Source organism: Vitis vinifera, chromosome 4, assembly GCF_030704535.1.
Source record: "Vitis vinifera cultivar Pinot Noir 40024 chromosome 4, ASM3070453v1".
Lineage (NCBI taxonomy): Eukaryota > Viridiplantae > Streptophyta > Magnoliopsida > Vitales > Vitaceae > Vitis > Vitis vinifera.
In genome coordinates, this window is record NC_081808.1 from 20,069,852 (window position 1) to 20,089,848 (window position 19,997).

A 19,997-nucleotide genomic window follows, 5' to 3' on the forward strand; every position below is an offset into this window, starting at 1 on the left:
GCTGCTGATTGCCGCCCCGTTAATAATGAGTAGTGTTGTAAAACTAAGAAAAGCATCAAGGTATCGAATCAGTATCCGCCAAATTTCGAATATGAACTAACAAAAATAAATGGTGAACTTTACGTGGTTAATAAAGGAACAAATACATGAGATCGGATATAAATAAATAAAACCAAATTATAATGGGATGGGATGTGTGGGATGCTCGCATCCGTCTGGCATGAGAGGCGTGTTTAAAAAACCATCTAGACACTCCTTGTTGTAGGGGCATCCGTCATTTATATAGAGGAGACCAGCCAGATACAAGAATTGTTACCCGTGCACCAACAGGATGGAGGTATAAACATATCTGGTATACAAAATAACTCCATAAACATATTTGGGATACCAGATGACTCCATATCGGATAAAAAATGAATGAGATTATACAAAATAACCCTACTCCAATCGGCATGCGACTTCAGTGTAAATGACCAGATAGTCTCTCTGTGCCATGACGTAGCATGCTAGGATTGGCCATCATATGGACTAGGTACGCATGTTGATAAAAGCATCTTGGGCTTAACTTCATGTATACAAGGAGCCCAAATTGGGCAACGTGGGCCAAGTCCCTCAGTTCATGGAAGCATCTTGGGCCTTCAACTTAGCTTAGGCATGTCCAACTTTGAACAAACATTTGGGGGTGTCCACTGTCCAGCGGCGGGTGGCTTTGCATGGCCGCTTTATCGATTAGAGCTCTTGGGAGGAGACTCTTCACAGCACCGGCAGTTGCTTCTACGGAATGCATCGACCTTCAGGTATTGGAGAGAAGTAACGACAACTTATCCCAAAATATCCATTTCATTAGCCAAACAGATTTGCCCGAAAGCAACAAGCAATTGAAGGAACTGGTCAAAACTGGTCACTTGGGCAATGCTCGCCGAATGTTTGATAAAATGAGTCAAAAAGATGAAATCTCATGGACCACTCTCATTTCTGGATATGTAAATGCCAATGATTCCTCTGAAGCATTGCTTTTGTTCAAAAACATGCGGGTTGAGTCTGGGCTCCGAATTGACCCCTTCATTCTTAGTCTTGCACACAAGGCCTGTGGACTCAATTCCGACGTCAATTATGGGGAACTGCTACATGGATATGCCGTAAAAACGGGTTTGGTGAACTCGGTTTTTGTAGGAAGTGCACTTCTGGATATGTATACAAAAAATGGAAAAATTTTTGAAGGTCGTAGAGTTTTCCATGAGATGCCGATGAGAAATGTTGTTTCATGGACTGCTATTATAACTGGGCTTGTTCGTGCTGGTTATAATAAGGAGGCGCTGGTATACTTTTCGGAAATGTGGAGATCCCGTGTGGAGTATGATTCATACACGTTTGCTATTGCATTGAAGGCTTGTGCAGATTCGGGTGCTTTGAATTATGGGAGGGAAATTCATGCTCAGGCAATGAAGAAAGGCTTTGATGTCAGCTCCTTTGTGGCTAATACTCTTGCTACTATGTACAACAAATGTGGGAAATTAGAGTATGGTTTGACCTTGTTTGAAAAAATGAGTATGAGAGATGTGGTTTCGTGGACAACGATTATAACAACACTTGTCCAAATGGGCCAAGAAGAGTGTGCAGTTCAAGCATTCATACGAATGAGAGAATCAGATGTAAGTCCTAATGAATACACTTTTGCAGCTGTTATCTCTGGTTGTGCCAATCTTGCAAGAATTGAATGGGGAGAACAACTGCATGCACTCATCTTACATCTAGGTCTCGCTGCTTCTTTATCAGTGGAAAATTCAATCATGACCATGTATGCAAAATGTGGGCAGTTAACTTCATCTTCAGTGATATTCCATGAGATGACTAGAAGAGACATTGTTTCATGGAGCACCATAATTGCAGGGTATTCACAAGGAGGTCATGTCAGTGAAGCTTTTGAGCTTCTATCATGGATGAGAATGGAAGGGCCAAAACCCACTGAGTTTGCTCTTGCTAGTGTGCTGAGTGCATGTGGGAATATGGCAATTCTTGAGCATGGAAAGCAACTCCATGCTTATGTGCTGTCCATCGGTTTAGAACATACAGCTATGGTATTGAGTGCTTTAATCAATATGTATTGTAAATGTGGGAGTATAGAAGAAGCGTCAAGGATCTTTGATGCAGCTGAAAATGATGATATTGTGTCTTGGACAGCCATGATTAATGGATATGCTGAACATGGGTACAGCCGTGAAGTAATTGATTTGTTTGAAAAGATCCCCAGAGTTGGTTTGAGGCCAGACTCGGTGACCTTTATTGGTGTTCTTAGTGCCTGTAGTCATGCTGGACTTGTTGATCTCGGTTTTCGCTACTTTAATGCAATGAGTAAGAAGTACCAGATTAGTCCTTCAAAAGAACACTATGGCTGCATGATCGATCTACTCTGCCGAGCTGGAAGATTAAGTGATGCAGAGCATATGATTGAAGCTATGCCATTTCACCGTGATGATGTTGTTTGGTCAACTTTGCTGAGAGCATGTAGGGTCCACGGTGATGTTGAACGTGGAAGGCGAACTGCAGAAAGGATTCTTCAGTTGGAACCCAACTGTGCAGGAACCCATATTACCTTGGCTAATATTTATGCCTCAAAAGGAAAGTGGCGGGAAGCAGCAGATATTAGGAAGCTAATGAAATCAAAGGGGGTGATAAAGGAGCCTGGATGGTCTTGGATTAAGGTTAAGGATCTGGTCTTTGCATTTGTTGCTGGTGATCGATCTCATCCACAGGGTGAAGACATATATAACATGTTGGATTTACTAGCTTCAAGGACAGAGTTGGCTGATTGTGTCCAAGAAACAGGCTTCCTTCCATATGATCTTGAATATTAGAAGATGGTTTAGTTGGTTTATTATCCTGTTGTGCATCGAGTCTCTTTGTTGGTATAGTACTTGCCTGGAGAACTACAGCCTGCAAACAACTGTAAGATGTTGGTTTCTGGATCAAATTAATTCTTTATACATGATTATGGACAAGAATACAAATGAGTTATGGAATTGTCTCAGAAAATGTTCAGATGTCATCTTTAGGGACGAGATCTGGCAAAGCGATTCATTGAAGTCGGCACTGATATATGAAGTCTCAGGAGTTGGTGTTTGTATGCAAGAATTTACAAATTTGGCTTTCTGCAATTTACTTCTATGAATGGAAAACCGATTAGAGGGTGCCATTGATTCATACAGGACACTTACACCAAAGAGGAAAATGCTGTGTTCCATCATATGGGCGAGTTCCATTTTGTTGGCTTTATGTGATTCGGGAGCTGTGAATATCAGAATAATGGTTCAGCAGTTCTACTGCGGAGAATCTAGGTTCCTTTATTTTGAGTTTAAGTTTTATACTGGACCCAAGATGTTTACACAGAGGAGTCTACTAAAGTGAATAAACCCACTAGCCAGGAACTTGCTGCGCTGCAGTGGCAGTGGTGACGACTTTCAGGAAGAAACATATCCATTCAGGGTTCTGAGGAGGCAAGGGCCTTCTGCAGTGAGGTGCCAACCCAACCAGGTCGACAAGTTCTTCCTGCTGCTAATTTTGGAGAGCATTCCAAGAAAATGGGGCTTCCTATACTCAAATCCGGCGGGGTTTTCTTTTCAAATTATTGGAATATAAGCCCTGCTGAAAGGTGGCACGAGGAAATGGATTAAATAAAGTTATGTTATCCTCTTTTTTGCTTTTGTATTTTTATATCTAAATCCATTCAGCTATGGAAAAATAGAAGTTAGGGAGCTCTACTGTGATAAATTCAAATGTAATTTGTTTGACATTTTTTTTCTTATCCTTTTAAGGAGGCATCATGGTCTGGTGATTACCGGATTACCACTGGAAGTCCATGGGAGGTTAAGTTCATATGCTGGAAGATGAGAAGAACCTGCATGGAAATAGTGTGGTCTGTCTAGGAGAGAGCTTGCCCTCTTGACCTTGGTGCTCAAAGTGCTCCAAATCAGTATTGATGGGATCTGCAAGCCGTCAAAAAATCACCATCCAGTCGACGATTCCCATTTCCTGTTGTTGCCTGGAGTCCCATTTCTGCTTCCACCATGTATCGTATCCGTGGCAAATTTAAAATAAATAAATAAATTTACAAAAAATGAAGATTTTCCATGATTATTCCATTTCATGCCATAAAATTTTTGTCCATCTCTTATAGACATTGGGATTCTGTGGTCTACAGAACAAAAGAATCACATGTCAGCTTACAATCTTTTTAACATATTTTGGATCATCATTCCTCTAGAAGCCAATGCTTAATCACATGTAAAACAAATCCCAGACAAAATCCCACGGCTCCAACAATAACAAGAACTCGAACCCACAAATAGGAGGTATATGCGTTCAGAACAAAAGCTTCCCATGACCAAAGCCATAAAATGCAGAAAACGGAACCCACTGCAGAACCCACGAGCACTTGGCTAATTGTGTGAAATTGTTGTGAAACTCGTAGCCATGACTGCAAAACAGATGACAAAATCCAATGTCAGCAACCTTTCCATGCCAATTTTCTTCTACGTTTCTTACATCTGGCCTCGGTTTTAAGGCCTTTTAGTTTAACACGAGTCTGAACCAAGTGGGAATTACAACACACTAGCAAGGTTTTGAATCACAAAATTTTCTCAACAGTTCATCTCTTTCAGTGCATCAGTATTACTTCAAGTTTTGATCTTCTCATTGGAAATCTTGCAGCAGACTATTCATCTTTGGTTTTTTTGCAAGAAGCAAATATGGGTGAGAAGTTTCACAATGAGTTACTGATTTACACATTGGCAGTATTAAACACATAGTACAATTTGGAGTATATCCTGGAGTATCTACATATATGGGAAAGAAGCCTTTCTTTCTACCTTTTGTTACATTTATGACACACTTTCTACTAATCCCACCTCCGCTACACATTTTTTATTTTCTGAAAATTATAAGTAAAGAAGAACCTAATGCTAATGACTAGCTCTGGACAAAAATTAAGAAAAACAAGTTATTAATTTAAGGAAAAGTTACCCATGATTAGAAAAGAAAAGAAGCAAATTCTACCATTATTGGAATTCAGAAATTGTTTGAGATTTCATGATTCATGTAATTGTGGTATAATGCATAGCACTCATGAATAATTCAGAAATGATTGAAATCCATGGAATCAAATTAGATCTCAAATGATACTTATTAAATTTATAGATTCCACTACATAAAATTCTCAGAGTGGATTGAAGCAAAAAGCTTTTGACAACAGGACTGGCTCTAAATAATTATGTACATAAATTCATCCTCTCAACTGTCTTTCGTAAGTTAAAAGTGGATCCAAATATGTCAGAATGAAATGTCAGCCCTAACTTACTGGCTCAATTGTTTCCGGGTTGTTAACTGATTATATAAGACTGGAAATTAAGGCACTAAATCAGTGAAGAACCCACAACTAAGTCTAAAGAATATCAAGACTAAAAGATGGTATGTCAGTTAAAAGCATAAAAGAATGCTGAGCTTGGAAACTTGAAATCCAAGCACAATTTATGATACTTACAAGATATGATCCAAGTGCCAGGGCAAGCCCACTGATTGTCAACGTTAGTCCATTTATCCCCAGCCATTCCACCACTGCCACAGCATGCATCAGAGCAACCATTACGAATCTAGAAAGATTCTATAGCTAGCAAATTTGGTATTTCAAGAAAACTAAATACCAGTCTATGTTAACACAAATATACATGTCAGGGCAGTAAAATATTGAATAACATGAATTTAAGGTGTGTTTGGGTGTTCAATTGAAATAGAGAAAATCCGTTTTGCTTTATATGGTTTTGAAAGTTTCTTAAATCGAGTCATACAGCATACGGATCCATCAACAGAAAAAATGAGGAAAGAAAAAAAAATGAAAAAGCATTCTATAGTAAAAAAGTGATCCTACACATGTAACATGCACAGAATTATTTCACATGCTATGAAAGTACAAATGGATTAATTAGTACTCTAAGAAAAAGTGATCTTATACATGTAACATGCAGAGAATTAGTTCTCATGCTATGAAAGTACAGATGGATTAATCAGTATTCCAACTGGTCCTAGGCATATTGACTTATTTGAAACTTGGAGATAGGAAATATAGGATATGGGCACACGAAGCTTGATGACCTGTTTGTATTAATTATATCAAGAAGTGCCTTGCTACAAAACAATCATCTTGTGACAATGGAATCAGAAAGCAAACTAAGAAAATAAAATCAGTAAGCATCTTATTCAAACATTTTGGCATAAGGTTCCTGACACAAAATGAGCCAACTTGGATTTGTAAACTCAAGTATGTTCTCCCAATCCCATACCCAACCCCATGCAAAAATAAAAAGGGTCAACTCCATTCAGAACTATAATATGTTGAGGTGTAATGTTTCTTTCTCCAAGAAATCCTGGAACATGGAATGAATTAAACATAATCACTTAATCGGTTTTGCATTTAAACAACCATGTTATCATAAAGCAAGTAGCCCAAAACAAGTACCCATCAACCTAAAATTGTCTAGTTCATGAAGAAATTTTCATAAATATCACATCATTGCCCACTTAAAAGGTCTCAAAGTATAGAGTTGAAAGAGATTTTACCAGATAGAATGGTAAACACAACAGTGAAGAAGATGGATTGTGCATGTGAAGACGGCATCCCTGGACCAGATCTTAAAGCAGAAACAGGTCGCTCCTGATTTAGTATCTGTTTTAGCGTAACAGAGAGCACAGTATTTAAGACAGAACCCATAGCAGCCCACAAAGACTCCGCATCATGCCTCCAAAGAATGACAATACCAAAAAGAGCAGCGACGAGCCACTTGCTCTGTGAATCAAACCAGTGAACACATTGGCATCATAATGGAAAACATGCTATCCACATGGCAAAATAAAATAGCTACTTGCAATATAGATAATGATGGACAACAGAGGGATACTTCCAAAACTTGATATTCTTTGAAAATGAGCAAATCATCCCACTTAAAAGTACATGTAAAAACACAGTATTAACATATTGGGCAGATTTTGTGCACAAGAAATACTGAAGCTGCATTTGATTGTGCAGAATTCCAACTATGCAAAATTCCAAAATTCTGCTTTGAAAATGGAATTGTTTTAGTGGATATGGGCTCCAAGGAATTCAATTTCAATTTCAATTCAAAATCCACTGGAATATAAATCCAGTTTAAAGGAACCAGAATTACAATAAAAAAGGGATTCATGTATCAAAAGCATGCCAACCTGTAACCACCCTCTGCATCAATTTCATAGAAAAGGTTTTCCAGAGGAGAAGGAACGAGCGGAAGAAAACAACCATAGCTTTTGTAGGAGAATACTTCCCATGAGGTGCTTCTGGAAGCACTTCAAGAGACAATGTCATTCATCACTAGAATCATTGATACTTCCAGTAACCTTGGGCGAAAATTGAAGAACTCAAAAGTTCACATAACCCAAATTTAATCCTAGTGAATTGAGAAGTATTCTTCAAACTGGAGGGAAATCCCATACTTTTCCAATAAATTACAGGAATTCATAGACATAAAGTTACAGTTTTTTCAGACAAATCATTTGGAAGATATATAATTAGACGCGATTGCTACAAAATCAGACCAAATCAACAAGAATCCAAAACTCTATACGCAAGTTTCACATCTTCAATTCCTCACCAAACATAGAAAATTAAAAAGGAAAAAAAAAGGTCAAAACGCTGACAGGAATAGCGGTTGTACTAACCAGACGATTGAGAGTGGCTTCAAGCCCACCAGCCACAATATCCGCGGGAAACTCTGATGACCCAGTGATGAAAGCCTCTTCTTCAATCATCGTAGCACCTTCATCGTCATTACCGTTCCTGAAGGCAGAAGTTCTAACCAACTCAGTCATGGTAAGTGGACCTCCGACTCTGTTTTTCCGGAACAGGAATTTCTCGGAGGAAAATCCACCAGAGAAAGCCAAATTTGAGGTGGAAAATGCGGGAATAGAGATGGGTTTGAGAGACCTATGAGGTTTGGGAGAGAAGGGAAAAGGGGAGCGGTGCAAGAGAGTGGTCGCACCTGACATTGTGTGAAGCAAACTGGAAACAAACAGGAGCCATTTTGCAGTTTTTAACTCAGCCTCAAACAATTCGGCTCAACATGTTGGTTGGCTGCGAAAAGTCCAAGTAAGACATCCGCTCCACAACCCTATTCTTCGGTTGAGTCATCAACCCTACTCTTCCCCATCTTTTAATGAGAAAAAACCAAATTACCAATTTTGTTACTTACCCAATTTTGCATCTCCGTCATCCCGAAAAGTTTTCACTAATATTAAAAAAATAAAATAAAAATATATTAAAATACAAAATAAACCGTTTGATAACCAAAAAATTCAAATTATTTTGTAGAGGGTTTTTATTTTTCTTATCATGTATGAAACTCTCGGTTCATTGAACAAAACAAAAGTTCGAAAGTCTGTTGCATGTGTGAGGGTTGGTTGGTGAAACTTGGAAGCAATAATAGATGGTGACTTGGTGAGCCAAAATAAGGTGGTATCATTTTTAATATGGATACGTAACACATTGCATCCTTCTTCCCCGCACCTATTCCATGTGCAGCTGTTGACTTAAGAGTAGAAGATAACAATGAGATTAAACCTTGGTCTAACAATGAGACCTGTACACATGCTTGACTGGTGATGTTTGTGTTTTGATCTTGCCATGAATCCTATGTTCGTGATAGGATAAAATTATTTCAATTTCAATTCATTGATCTATTGTGTGAAATTTTTTAGTAGTATGTGTGGAAATGTTTGTTGATTCCTTATTAACACCTTCAAGGTAAATTCAACTAGGTTTCTTTGGCTTGAAGGTTGTGTGTTCCGTATTCAAACACCCATCAACATCAAAGCGTTGTGACAATTTGAATCTCCCAGACCATGTTCTTTCTGATCCTGTCCGGCCCATTTTTGGTGTTCAAGGCCTCGCCCTTTTTGTGGGAAGTCTTTATCATACAGACCCGAGATGAAATTTGAAAGGATCTCCCTGGCTTTGGCCCATAAAGCAATACACCAAACAAAACGCTAAGTGGGTTGGGTGGGGCCTTTGGTCACCCAAGCCCAATCCAATTTAAGAAATCCTCAAACCCGATTCCACGTGATAGCGGACCAAACTTGCTGGTAATTGTTTGGGTTTGGGCTGCTGATTTATGGAATGTCCACCCTACAAACACAATCCTATTCTGTAATTATGGTTACGTTATAAAACGGGGACTTGGTGACCTCGCAGAAAACCATGACGGAAACATAGTAAATGATGCAAAGAAAGAAAGAAAGTCTCTGAGAATTTATGCCTGATTCTTTCAGTAAACCAAAGAAATGGAAGGGGAAGAAAAAACCAAAGAACATGGGCCCTTACATCACCACTTTAAAGGACCAGGCGTTTACAAATAAGGGAAAGCTTCTAAGCAATCGAAGAGCATATCATAAAATGAAATGAGTGCATTATATTAATCGTTGTGGATTTAGAAATGTCTGAGGCAGAATATACCCAAAAATTTGCACCTGCCAATTGAAAAAAAGAAAGGGAAGAAGCAAAGAGGTCAGCATCATCTTTTGCGTAGGACTGGTTTCAGACCACATATCAATCCACTGTAGGAGAAAGAAATTTGAAGCACGGGAGTTTTTGACAAAGCTAAGCACCTCCAACCGCCTTTACATTTATTCTTCTAACTTTACAGGCAAGAAAGTCGCATAAAGCGTCCGCCTTCAATCCAAATCACCTTGGAAATTAATATGTTAATTTTCAGGGTCCGACCTTGAATGCTTCAACTGCACTACTTTCTTTGACTGAAGATTCCAGGAAAAGCAATTTTCCACCACTAGTGCATTCCTTTTACCTTTTCGTTTTTCCTTCCCGCCATTGATTTATGATATAAATCAAACCATACATTTTAAAGAAAAAAAAGAAAAAAAAAACTAACAGTTTGATCTATCTCTGCTGAAAACCATCTTAACGTGTAAGAAAAATCTGGCAGGGAATAGATTCAAGGCGTCTAGGGGCTGTGAGATGGGCTGTAAGCCTGTAACCAAAAGGAGCATGCCTTATTTACAATCATAAGGTTGCCTTGGGAGAAGGTACTTGTGAATGGTGGGGGAGGGGGTGGGCCGTGGGGGTCCGATTTGAAGACCCAGTCTGCAACGTGTGGAGAGGAGAAGTAAGGAGAGTGTGAGGGCATTTGGGATGAAGAGACAGCAGCTACCGCCTAGTGGTGTCCATCATGCTGTCAAACTCCTCATCTCAAGGTACAGACATACACAGGCACCTACTCCTACTACTCAAATCAATGGGTCTCTTCTTACGGAACGAGACGCCTCATTATTAGTGAGGCTGACGGACATACACACTCCTCTGCACTTCAATCCTTCACTTCTTGACTACCCCAAATTTCCACATCCCCTTCCACCCTCTGCTACCGATATTTGGCCCGATTATTACTGTGTTTTTCGCCAACTAGAGTGAATCATTAATTAAGATTTGAATTGTAGCAGCCGATATGTTCCATCATCCACTATGGTTTTTGACAATAATGCACCAAACAGAACCATTAAAGTGTTGTTTCCAGCAAGATGGTCCTCCACTCCTTGTGCTTCAAACATTTGTGTAGAAGAAAGTATGGAGAATAGGAGGAGAGTTCACTGTGAAGGTTACATTTAGTGGGTGTGTCTGCTTTGTTTGATCTTGAATTGGCCCGACCCCCCAATTCATGCCTAGATTCCTCAGCCCAGAAATGGAAAACCCTCCATTTCCCCTGGCTATTACCATGATTTCTGGAACCCCATGAGCTATCATGGCTGATTTCTCCTTGGTTGTTCTCTATTTCAAATAGGCTGCACTGAAGTAGAACAGAAGAAAACCATGTGTGACATTTCAAACAAAGCCATCTAAGTTGTTGCCTTATAACTGTTTTTGTCTAGTGATTCAAGCCAATTCAATTTTGTATTGTTTCCTTCTCTTCTCAATGGGACAAGCCACCCATCCAGAAAACCAGAGGAAGCCTTTGAATCATGAATGTTTTCTATAGCATAAAATTTTGATGCACAGTGACAACTTGGCAGAAATTGGGCCATGGTGGGGCAAAAAGTACTAATAATATACCCCTTATAGGTTGAGTCTAATAAATAAAAGCTTCTCATACCCGACTCCAGCATATAGGAATGAAAATTTCTTTGAAGGGTGCTGCCTCAAATGCTTAGGCTAGGGTAGCCACATTCGTGATTGGCGTGGTTTTCTTGTACAACTTTTGCACAGATGCGCCTAACCCCATCATTAAACTCCACATATGATGTGGATGTCTATCTTCCAAATATTTTCACCCTGCTTTTTTGCATGTAGGAATCAAACTACAAAAAAGGGTAAGGATAGTGAATAAACACTTTTCCAATTAAAAAAAATGAAAAAAAATATTAATTTTGGACGAAAAATAATTTTCTGGATATTATTTCTTGAAATAAATTATTCTTAAATCATCTTTTTATAAATTATTATGAAAAATAATTCAAAATATGAAAAATAAAAATAAAAATCCGTAATATCTAATATCTTTTGCATTTATATAAAAGGTGACCAAGACTTTGGCCTTTTAAATTAGTCAAGGACCTACCGACCTCAAAAATAAAGATAAGGAAGCCTAAAGTCAAGCAGAGTTTAAAGATTCTTATCAGAAGGCAGGGAATGTGATTGTTGAAGACCCAATGCATACTCCTGTGATCATCCGGTGAGTAAGATCAAAGGACTTCATTACTAGGAGTAATGGTATCCTACATTCCTACCCAGATAATTCTTTATTACCCCTTACATTCTGTTTGTAGGCCATATGAAAAAGTTGGCTTTGATCATGCAGCGTTTAATGGATAGTATTGTCTTTTAGTTGATTGTCTTCTGACCCTTATGGGCAGCCATGGGTCCATTTGGGTTGTGCTAAATTCTTGCCCAAATATAATTAGTACCTCAAAACTTCACGAGGAACAAATGGAAGTATTCCTATAGTAGGGCTATCCTACCCTGACAAAAAGGGCATCCCTTAGGCTAAAGCCCTGGGAGAAGCTTAATTTCATGGGTCAAATTCAATTTAGAATTTTAATTTTAATTTTAATTTTAATTTTAATTTTCCAATAAAAGCTTTGCTTCAGAGGCGTGAGTGAGTAAATAAGGAAAGAAGTGAAAGCGAGAAGAACAGAACAGAAGGTGGGTTGGAAATTGGACTGAGAGGAGAGAGGAAAGTGGAGAAAAACAGGAAAGATTCAGATGATGGCGAGGTTGAATAGGCACACCCAGGAGGGCTATATGTCTGAGGCCAACGGACCAGAGTGTAGTAGTTGTTATATACGGAATCCACAGCTCACGTGAAAAGCCACGACATTCCGTACTCCCCAGACGTTATAACTCCGGCAACCTTCCACGACGGAAATGGAAAGCCAGTGTGCCCGAAAAACAATAACTGAAAAGGGGAAATTCGAAAATTCAAACATAAAATATAGGGGAATATGAAAATAAAAGGCCACGTGTCCTCCGCCGCTTTGAGGGTCCCATTGTACTAACCATAGTTGAAATGACTAACCCATGTTTGTTGAGCGTGGGTACAAATTGTCCAATTCATTCTTAAGATAATTGTCTGATTAATTAACCAAAATTTTGTACCCTCTCTGTCTATAAAAGGCCAGGAATTGTCACCGGAGAAGGTTCAGTTCTATTGGGGCTGTGTCTCTCTGTATGTGTCTAAACTGTAGGCTGCATACTTTTTGCTTTGTTTCAAGATATTCTCGTTTGATTTTCGTTTCCATTTTCTCGTCCTGTTTCCTTTTCAACTTGCTGGAAAATCCTCCCTCTTCAGAATTCTTCTTTTCTCGTACGGGGTTTAGTAAACGATGCCTTGAAATCAATACTCGTTCTCTAAATGGATAGTTTCGATTTCGACAGTGTTAAAGCAGAGAAGGCCAACGCCATGTTAAAGTACCGTCGCCTGCGAAACGTCACGAAGTTGTTCCGTTTCGCGGAACTCTTCCTCGTTCTGATCTTGTTCTTCTGGATTTTCACTCACCTTCCATTCGCCATCCAAATCTCCGGCGAGTATTTCCGGAAAATCTCGACAGTTATCGCCAGCCATCTATTCGTTTTCTTATTCTGTAACGCAATCATCGTCATTCTACTCTTCAAATCCAGCCAATTCTCCGACCGGAACTTGCCCGTTCACAATGCCGAAACTGATATCTACGAAGAGTTCGTCAAGAAAAGTGAAAATAATCGTCCTAATTCCCAATCCGAAGATCTTTCTCTGTCTCAGGAGCCAGAGGTGGTTGTGTATGAGGACAAACAGATGATATGTGCAGCGAACACTCTGCGTCCTACATGTGAAAAAGTGGTTCCAACAGTCACGGACTCAAAAAGGGATTCGTACGTGAAAGTTTATCGTCGGAGTCAGTCGGAGAAGTTGAATCGAGACCGTTCGGAGAAATCTCGCAGAATACTGCAGCGATCGGATACAGAGAAATGCCAACAAATTGTAATCTCCGGGGACGATCCGGCGAAAACTTGGTATCCGGAGGACGAGTTGAGTAACGAGGATTTCCAGCGCACGATAGAGGCTTTCATTGCGAGGGAGCTGAGATTTCGTCGACAGGAGTCTTTAGCTATTGTTTTACAAGATCAGAACTGAAAATTCTACCATTTTATGGCTTCGTTTTATTTTTAATCTTTTTTTTCTCAGTTACTCTTCTTTAATGCTATGTACAGCCCTTAAATTCTCACGGAGGAGAAAAAAGGTGACTGATCTCGGTTCAAATCTGTGTGTGTTAATTAAGCTTCTGAATTGAAGTGAAGCGGGAAGATGAAGATAAATTAATCTCGATCGTTGATATGATAATTGATATCAATCTGACGGTGGAATTAGTTGGTTCTCTATTTGATGAAAGAATGACATGCTCAGAAAGAAAGATAAGGAAACAAATCTTACCATCTCTCCTCCTATTTGATTTTGCGTAATTGATTTCTAAAGTATGGATTTTGATTATTATTATTTTCCAGTGGCTGAAGGAAAGCCCAAGGAATATGTATTCCATACGCCTTTAGGGAGGAATGATGTAACTGAATAGGCTTGAATACATATGGTTGATCCATGGACTAAGAAAATCTTTTTAGCCCACAAAGTTCCAAACTCTTTTGCTTGCTTTTTTTCCCATCATGTCAATTTTCTTTGACATTTGGCCCCTCCCTTGATTTCCCTTTGAATCTTCTTGGACATTGGAAACAATTTCTTTTTTCCTTCTAACAATGTACAGTCTTCCATTCTTATAGAGCTCATGAGTAATTCATTACACTTTTTATAGTCAAAGTGGAAAACTGATGATCATAGGTAGTTAAACCATCATTTGGGGTTGTTTACATCTTTTGGGCTTTCATTCCATCTCTTTCTTATCTTTAATCTGTTACAGATTTGGTCATTATTAAGAAGACCTGTTGTTAAAAAGGTTCCAGGATTGTTCCTTATTGCATGATTGATAGTCTAATCGGTCACACCCGAGATGTTTCCAGGGTACCATTGAGGACTGTCCCCACACAAAGAAATCATATGCCTTTCTAGTGGATATTACCACTAATCATAGAATATATTATATGATTAATTACTTTCATTCTGCAGTACACTTTGCTTTCAGTATCCCGGTAATCTCTCCAGAAAAGACTTTTTCTTTTTATCAAGACTCATCTGCATTTGCTTGCTCTTTTAAACTTTCTTTTTTCTCATATAAAACAGGGGAAGTCATGATTAAGTCCACTATGGACTACTGTTGTGGTGTTTGTTAGCAATTTAGTTATCTCATGGAATGCCAGAAGGGATATTTACCAAAATCAGATACCACTTTTTGGTCTCAATAATGTTTGTTTGAAGAGACATGTCAAGGCCCTTTGTCTTTCTTTTCCTTGGTATTCTTTTGTGTCCCCTTTGTGCTTCAGTCTCTTTGAATGGGTTAATGGAAAGGATTAGGCATGCTCTAATGCTGGGGTTTAGTGGTGGGTGCCAATCAATATGCTTTTTCTATGAAGTAATGCATATTTTATAATTGGGCTTCTATTTTAATGTTCTTGGAGAAGTTTTTCCAAAAGAGAACCTTGGATAGATAATCCCCTCAAATCACCTTTTGCCCATTGATATGTCATCCTTGGTAAACAAGTTCAAATTCCCCCCCCCCTCTTTTTTTCTTTTTTTAAATACTTTTCTAACGATTCCGGGTTGGAATCAGGACCAGAATAACTTTATAATTTAATGACACACCGACTGCCACAGAATTCCATTTCAGAAATGGATCACATCCATCCATCTATTGTGTTTCTCTTACTTGGCTTAATGGTATATTATATAAGGGAAAAGTAAAACAAAAACAGGTAAGAAAGTAGATGTCCCATTCCCCTCAATTGGATGAGGTTTTCCAAGACCTAATGCCATTATTCTTTCCAGTTCTCTAGGATTTTAGAACCTTCAAATTTGCAGTTCAAAAGAACCCTAATGCTTATAAAGAATGGCTCAAATAGCTACAAGGTCCCCTTTTTTCCCACAATCTTTTGGAATTTTATTTTGAATAGAATAAGAAGGGAGTAGTCTTGTACTTTCTTCATTCAGATCACTGAGGTATTTCAACCATTAATCAACTGGGATGATACCTTTTTTGGTTCTCACAGATCAGGCTTATAGCTTTAGGTCATTACTGCGAACTGAAAATGTAAATAAAAAACAGAGCAATAAATTATAGCCATACATTATGCAAAATGGGATGGGTTAGTGTCTAGGATGCATAAGAGCATCCCTTGAAGAATCAAAAGACCCTCTGAAAGAGACTCCTTGGTCACATGAAAATATGTTTTAAGTACCTGGTTTTACCCCTCTTTATTCAGTTTTCATGACAGTTGAAGCAGTAAAGGAGGTTATTTATTCCCTCCATTAAGTCTGCCTGACTCAACATCATCAGTAATCAGAAAACTGAAGAAAAAAGTGCATCATGCCCAATTTCCCAATAGTAAACATATTCTTGACCTTTTGGGAAATTGAATTTACATATCAAGGAGAACATGCTATAATCTATAGGAAAAATTCAATGTTTTGTCGTGTAATGCTCTGTAGTCCACTCATTACAACAATGAAAGGCGAATGGCTCTGCTCTGGGTGAAGCTATTGGGGGAAATGGGGAGATGTGAAACAATGTTATTCTGAGAAAACCTAAATTTTTTCACCTTTAGCAATCACAACCCAAAAAGAGATCAAACTGACTTTAAACCTTTTTGGTGAAAACTACAGGAGGGATTTTTTATAGGTATAAATTCTTTAGGTAAAGGGAAAAAAACATGTCAATAAATGTGACTTTTGTGGATGCCTACTAGGCTTGCCAAGCTTGACAAGCTTTCTGTCAATATTGTGAGCTAGAAATTACTTTCAAAACCAGTAAAGTAACTGGACTTTGTGAAATCAGGGTGGTCTCAATAATTGCAGACATTTCCAATAATTTATTGAGACTTTCCAAACTCCCATCAAGAGAGGCTATATTGTAGTAGCTTTTAAAATTTTGCAAGTAACTTTTACTTTTGAGAGTTCATTAATCTCTCATTGACATAAAGTCAATGATTTCCATCTTTGCCAGTTCATCTTCTAGCTTACACCAATAATTTCCATTCGTGAAAGATACTTCTAACTTTCACACTATGTTGGAAGCCAGTAAGTATAATTCCCAAAACTTCACTTTGAAAGATCACTCATACTGAATTCAAACTTCTCCAGATCATCTCTTTCAGGTTACCTACATTTCCTCATACTTCAAACCAAAAATCTCACTAATAAATTCATCCTTCTAAGTTGGAACCACACTAACTTCCATTGTCTTGCAACAGCTATGGGACACAGCCAAGGACACGTGCTCTTCTGAGCCAATAAATGAGGGTGTGGAACAACAAAATCCCAGATCATCTATATAGAGATTATGTGAATATGTTGGAGCATAAATGGCTTAACATCAAACAGAATGGCAGACCCAGTGTTTCTTATGAATGACAAGGAAGCAAGTGCAGGACCCAGAAGCAAATGGTGCCACCAGTACTCTACCATGCACGTTTCTGACAACCAACTATGACACATTGACCAATTGAAGGGGCCCAAGCTGGGAACAAGAGGGCAAAGGGTAACAGAGAAGAATGGAGGTTCTCCATTATAGCTCATCTATATGTTCAAAGAATTGTTGTAATGTTGTCATTTTGTTTGATGGGAGTACAGGTATGAGCAGATGGACAACGTGGAATGTAAATTGTTGAATAATGAAACTGATCATTTACTAGATAGGAAGACAAGAGACTGCAAGAGTAGGTATCCCTGTCTGTCCCATTCACTCCACAATGGGACATTACATGGAAGGATTCAAGGAGAGTGACTTCATAAGGGGATGGTGGTAACTTTAGCTGGTTTTGTCTTGGAGGTTGCAGGGAACCTTCCTAGTTCCTACAAAAGTGACTTCCACAAGTAGCCTAGCTTATTTTTTTTAGCTTAGTTGGCTTCTCTGATTGACAAACTTATCTGTCTTTTTTTGTGACTTCGAAGCCCTGGCTTCACCCCACTCATGGGGGCCCCTAGCTATTATTACCACTGGCTCGCAAGCCTTTCATGTTGGTTCCTGTGCATGTGCATGCTCTTTTTTCTTTGCCTGCCTTTGTTTTGTACCTTTCCAGGTATTTAGAAACAATGGAAGCTTCTTGATATATAAAAATGGCTGATGCATTTACTTCACCAAGATCAACACAAATGACAAATAGACAGGCATCTGCTGGATTAGTTATAATAACATCATGACATCTTGAACAAATCAACCTGCCTAATTCAATCCTTGCTCAATACTGACATACTCATATCAGTGTCAAATATGTGGCGTTCTCTCAAATTTTCTTAGTTTATCTTACATATCATCTTCTGCAAACTAAATCATCCTTTTACCTGCCTACCAAAAAGAACAAAAGATACACATTTTTTTTTTCTTGATAATGTCAATATCTGATCTAATTACTGATATTTTGGTGGCACACAACCTTATTTTTTTCCACTTCATAGAACCCTTTCTTTAATTGGTCCGAATTTCCACTGCCCCCACCTAACCTAGTTTAGCATGTCTTTAGATGTATGTACACGTGGTGTACAGCTATAGTAATTAATCAAAATATAATGCAAAGCACAGATATTTGATTACAACATCTTCAGATATCTATATATTAATCGTGTTGTCAAGGATTAGGTAAGCAAGGCAGCAGTCAACCCCCCTAAATTTATGATCATCAACAACAATGACAAATGAGACAGACCACCTTCATTTGTCATCTTAGCAAGTAGGTCAAAAGCATTGATTTTGATTTTAATTTTTATTAAATCTTTACTTCGCGTGATTCATTCAACTTCTCCAGTTGGGCTTTATCATCACCTTCAACCGTTTGGAAGCTCCCCAAAATGTGCAGGATTTGCTTATTTTTATGGATGCAAGAATTAATATTTAAGTTTTGGGAATGATGGGTGCAGGATGGTAGTGTGGCCCATGAAGCTGCTAAATAAGCTGTGTGCTCAAGGTGTTGGGGTCAAAGGACTCCCAACTGGGCTCCCTGGATCTATGGGATCTCTTTGTGGACTTTCTTCTTGTATGATCAATAAATTTGGCCCATGCCCAAATACATACAACCACACATTTTTCTCAGAATTTCCTAGTACCTACCTTTACATGCACTGTATCCTGTGCACCAGTTCGAATTGATACATTAAAGGACAAGAAGGTTTTCCCCTTTTTTAAGGATCAGACTTCAATTTGATCCAGGTTCCTTGTCTAGAAACTTTGAACCCAAGACTAGCCAACTTTCAATGACTTCAGAGCAAATTTTAAAACATGATTGCAACCCAACTAAAACCTATGTGTGGTTTGGTATAGCCGGAAAGTGGTATCTAAAAAAGGCATTATGTTTCTTTTGTTGCACATAGAATTTGTAACAATTGTTTTGAGAATCATACCATTAAAGGAGAAAATATATTATTGAACCAGTGGTTCAAACTTGTCCAATCGAGATATCGGGACTGCCTCATAAATCTGTAATTTATATATTATTAAAATTAAAAATAGTTAACAAAATTAAGAATATATATATATATATATATAGATTGGATTAATAATGAGATTAAATATGTTATTTAACCTTTTTTTTTTTCATATCTTATATTTGATTGAACATGAAATAAGATAAGACGTAGAAAAACATATCTATTATTTTTCTCATATAATTTATATGTGAGATTTAAATATTTTAGGGAAAGGCGAGATTTACATATCCCATGAATCATAAGCTTTTCTATTTCATCCATTTTTTTTAAAATTTATTTTTCATGTTAGTTACTTTGTGAAACAAAAAGTTTTAATTAAAAATATTTAATCTTTGGTTTGAAAATGTAACGTTGTTTATTTATAAAAAATTAATGTTATTAAATAATAAAAATAAAATTTATTTAATGAGAAATACATTATAAAAGATCTTCAAATGATGCTTAATATAAGAGATTTCGTACTTTTTTAAACATTAAACATAGGAAAGCAATATATATTTTATTTGAAAAATAACTTAATATTATTATAAAATATGTTTTCTATTCCAAATTTTATTATTTTGACAAACTAAATAATAATATAGTATAACATTTATTAGAAGAGACTCAATCTCACCCCAGGATGAAAATATCGGTTTATATATTGGTAGCTTGATTTTACGGATATATTGAGATATATCGGGAAATATTAGTGATATTTTAATATAAAATATCAAAAATTGATCAAAATTCATGAAAACATTAAAAAAAACTTCTAATAAATGATAAAATATATAAAAATATCGACAAAAAAGAGGGAAAATTATGCAAAAATCAGATGAGCATATACAAAATGTCGGCCACATTTCAAAC

The 19,997-nt window shown here is 37.7% G+C and overlaps 3 protein-coding genes across 3 annotated transcripts; 2 read left to right on the forward strand and 1 right to left on the reverse strand.

Moving 5' to 3' along the window:
• The first annotated feature begins 660 nt into the window (after window positions 1-660).
• Window positions 661-3,802, forward strand: LOC100247943 (putative pentatricopeptide repeat-containing protein At3g47840). The gene has a single exon (XM_002265990.4). The coding sequence runs from the start codon at window positions 714-716 to the stop codon at window positions 2,853-2,855; it is 2,142 nt and encodes a 713-aa protein (XP_002266026.1). The 5' UTR covers window positions 661-713; the 3' UTR covers window positions 2,856-3,802.
• Window positions 3,803-4,104: 302 nt separating this feature from the next.
• On the reverse strand, window positions 4,105-8,212 carry LOC100265095 (dolichyldiphosphatase 1-like). Its single transcript, XM_002263866.4, has 4 exons — window positions 7,744-8,212; window positions 6,610-6,835; window positions 5,537-5,610; window positions 4,105-4,474 (listed from the first exon to the last, which is right to left on the reverse strand). The coding sequence occupies exons 1-4, from the start codon at window positions 8,068-8,070 to the stop codon at window positions 4,250-4,252; spliced, it is 852 nt and encodes a 283-aa protein (XP_002263902.1). The 5' UTR covers window positions 8,071-8,212; the 3' UTR covers window positions 4,105-4,249.
• A 4,383-nt stretch (window positions 8,213-12,595) lies between these two features.
• On the forward strand, window positions 12,596-13,927 carry LOC100263337 (uncharacterized). The gene has a single exon (XM_002265888.4). It carries the CDS (start codon window positions 12,939-12,941, stop codon window positions 13,695-13,697), a length of 759 nt encoding a protein of 252 aa, XP_002265924.1. The 5' UTR covers window positions 12,596-12,938; the 3' UTR covers window positions 13,698-13,927.
• Window positions 13,928-19,997: the final 6,070 nt, after the last annotated feature.

What these genes read in the sequence shown, in the direction of transcription:
- LOC100247943 (XM_002265990.4), top strand. Translation starts at nt 714, where the DNA reads ATGGCCGCTTTATCGATTAGAGCTCTTGGGAGGAGACTCTTCACAGCA.
- LOC100265095 (XM_002263866.4), bottom strand. Translation starts at nt 8,070, where the DNA reads ATGTCAGGTGCGACCACTCTCTTGCACCGCTCCCCTTTTCCCTTCTCT. An exon ending in TGTGTTTACCATTCTATCTG is followed by an intron (nt 5,611 to 6,609) that starts GTAAAATCTCTT and finishes ATGCTGTGGCAG; the next exon opens with TGGTGGAATGGCTGGGGATA. An exon ending in TGGCACTTGGATCATATCTT is followed by an intron (nt 4,475 to 5,536) that starts GTAAGTATCATA and finishes TCTGTTTTGCAG; the next exon opens with TCATGGCTACGAGTTTCACA.
- LOC100263337 (XM_002265888.4), top strand. Translation starts at nt 12,939, where the DNA reads ATGGATAGTTTCGATTTCGACAGTGTTAAAGCAGAGAAGGCCAACGCC.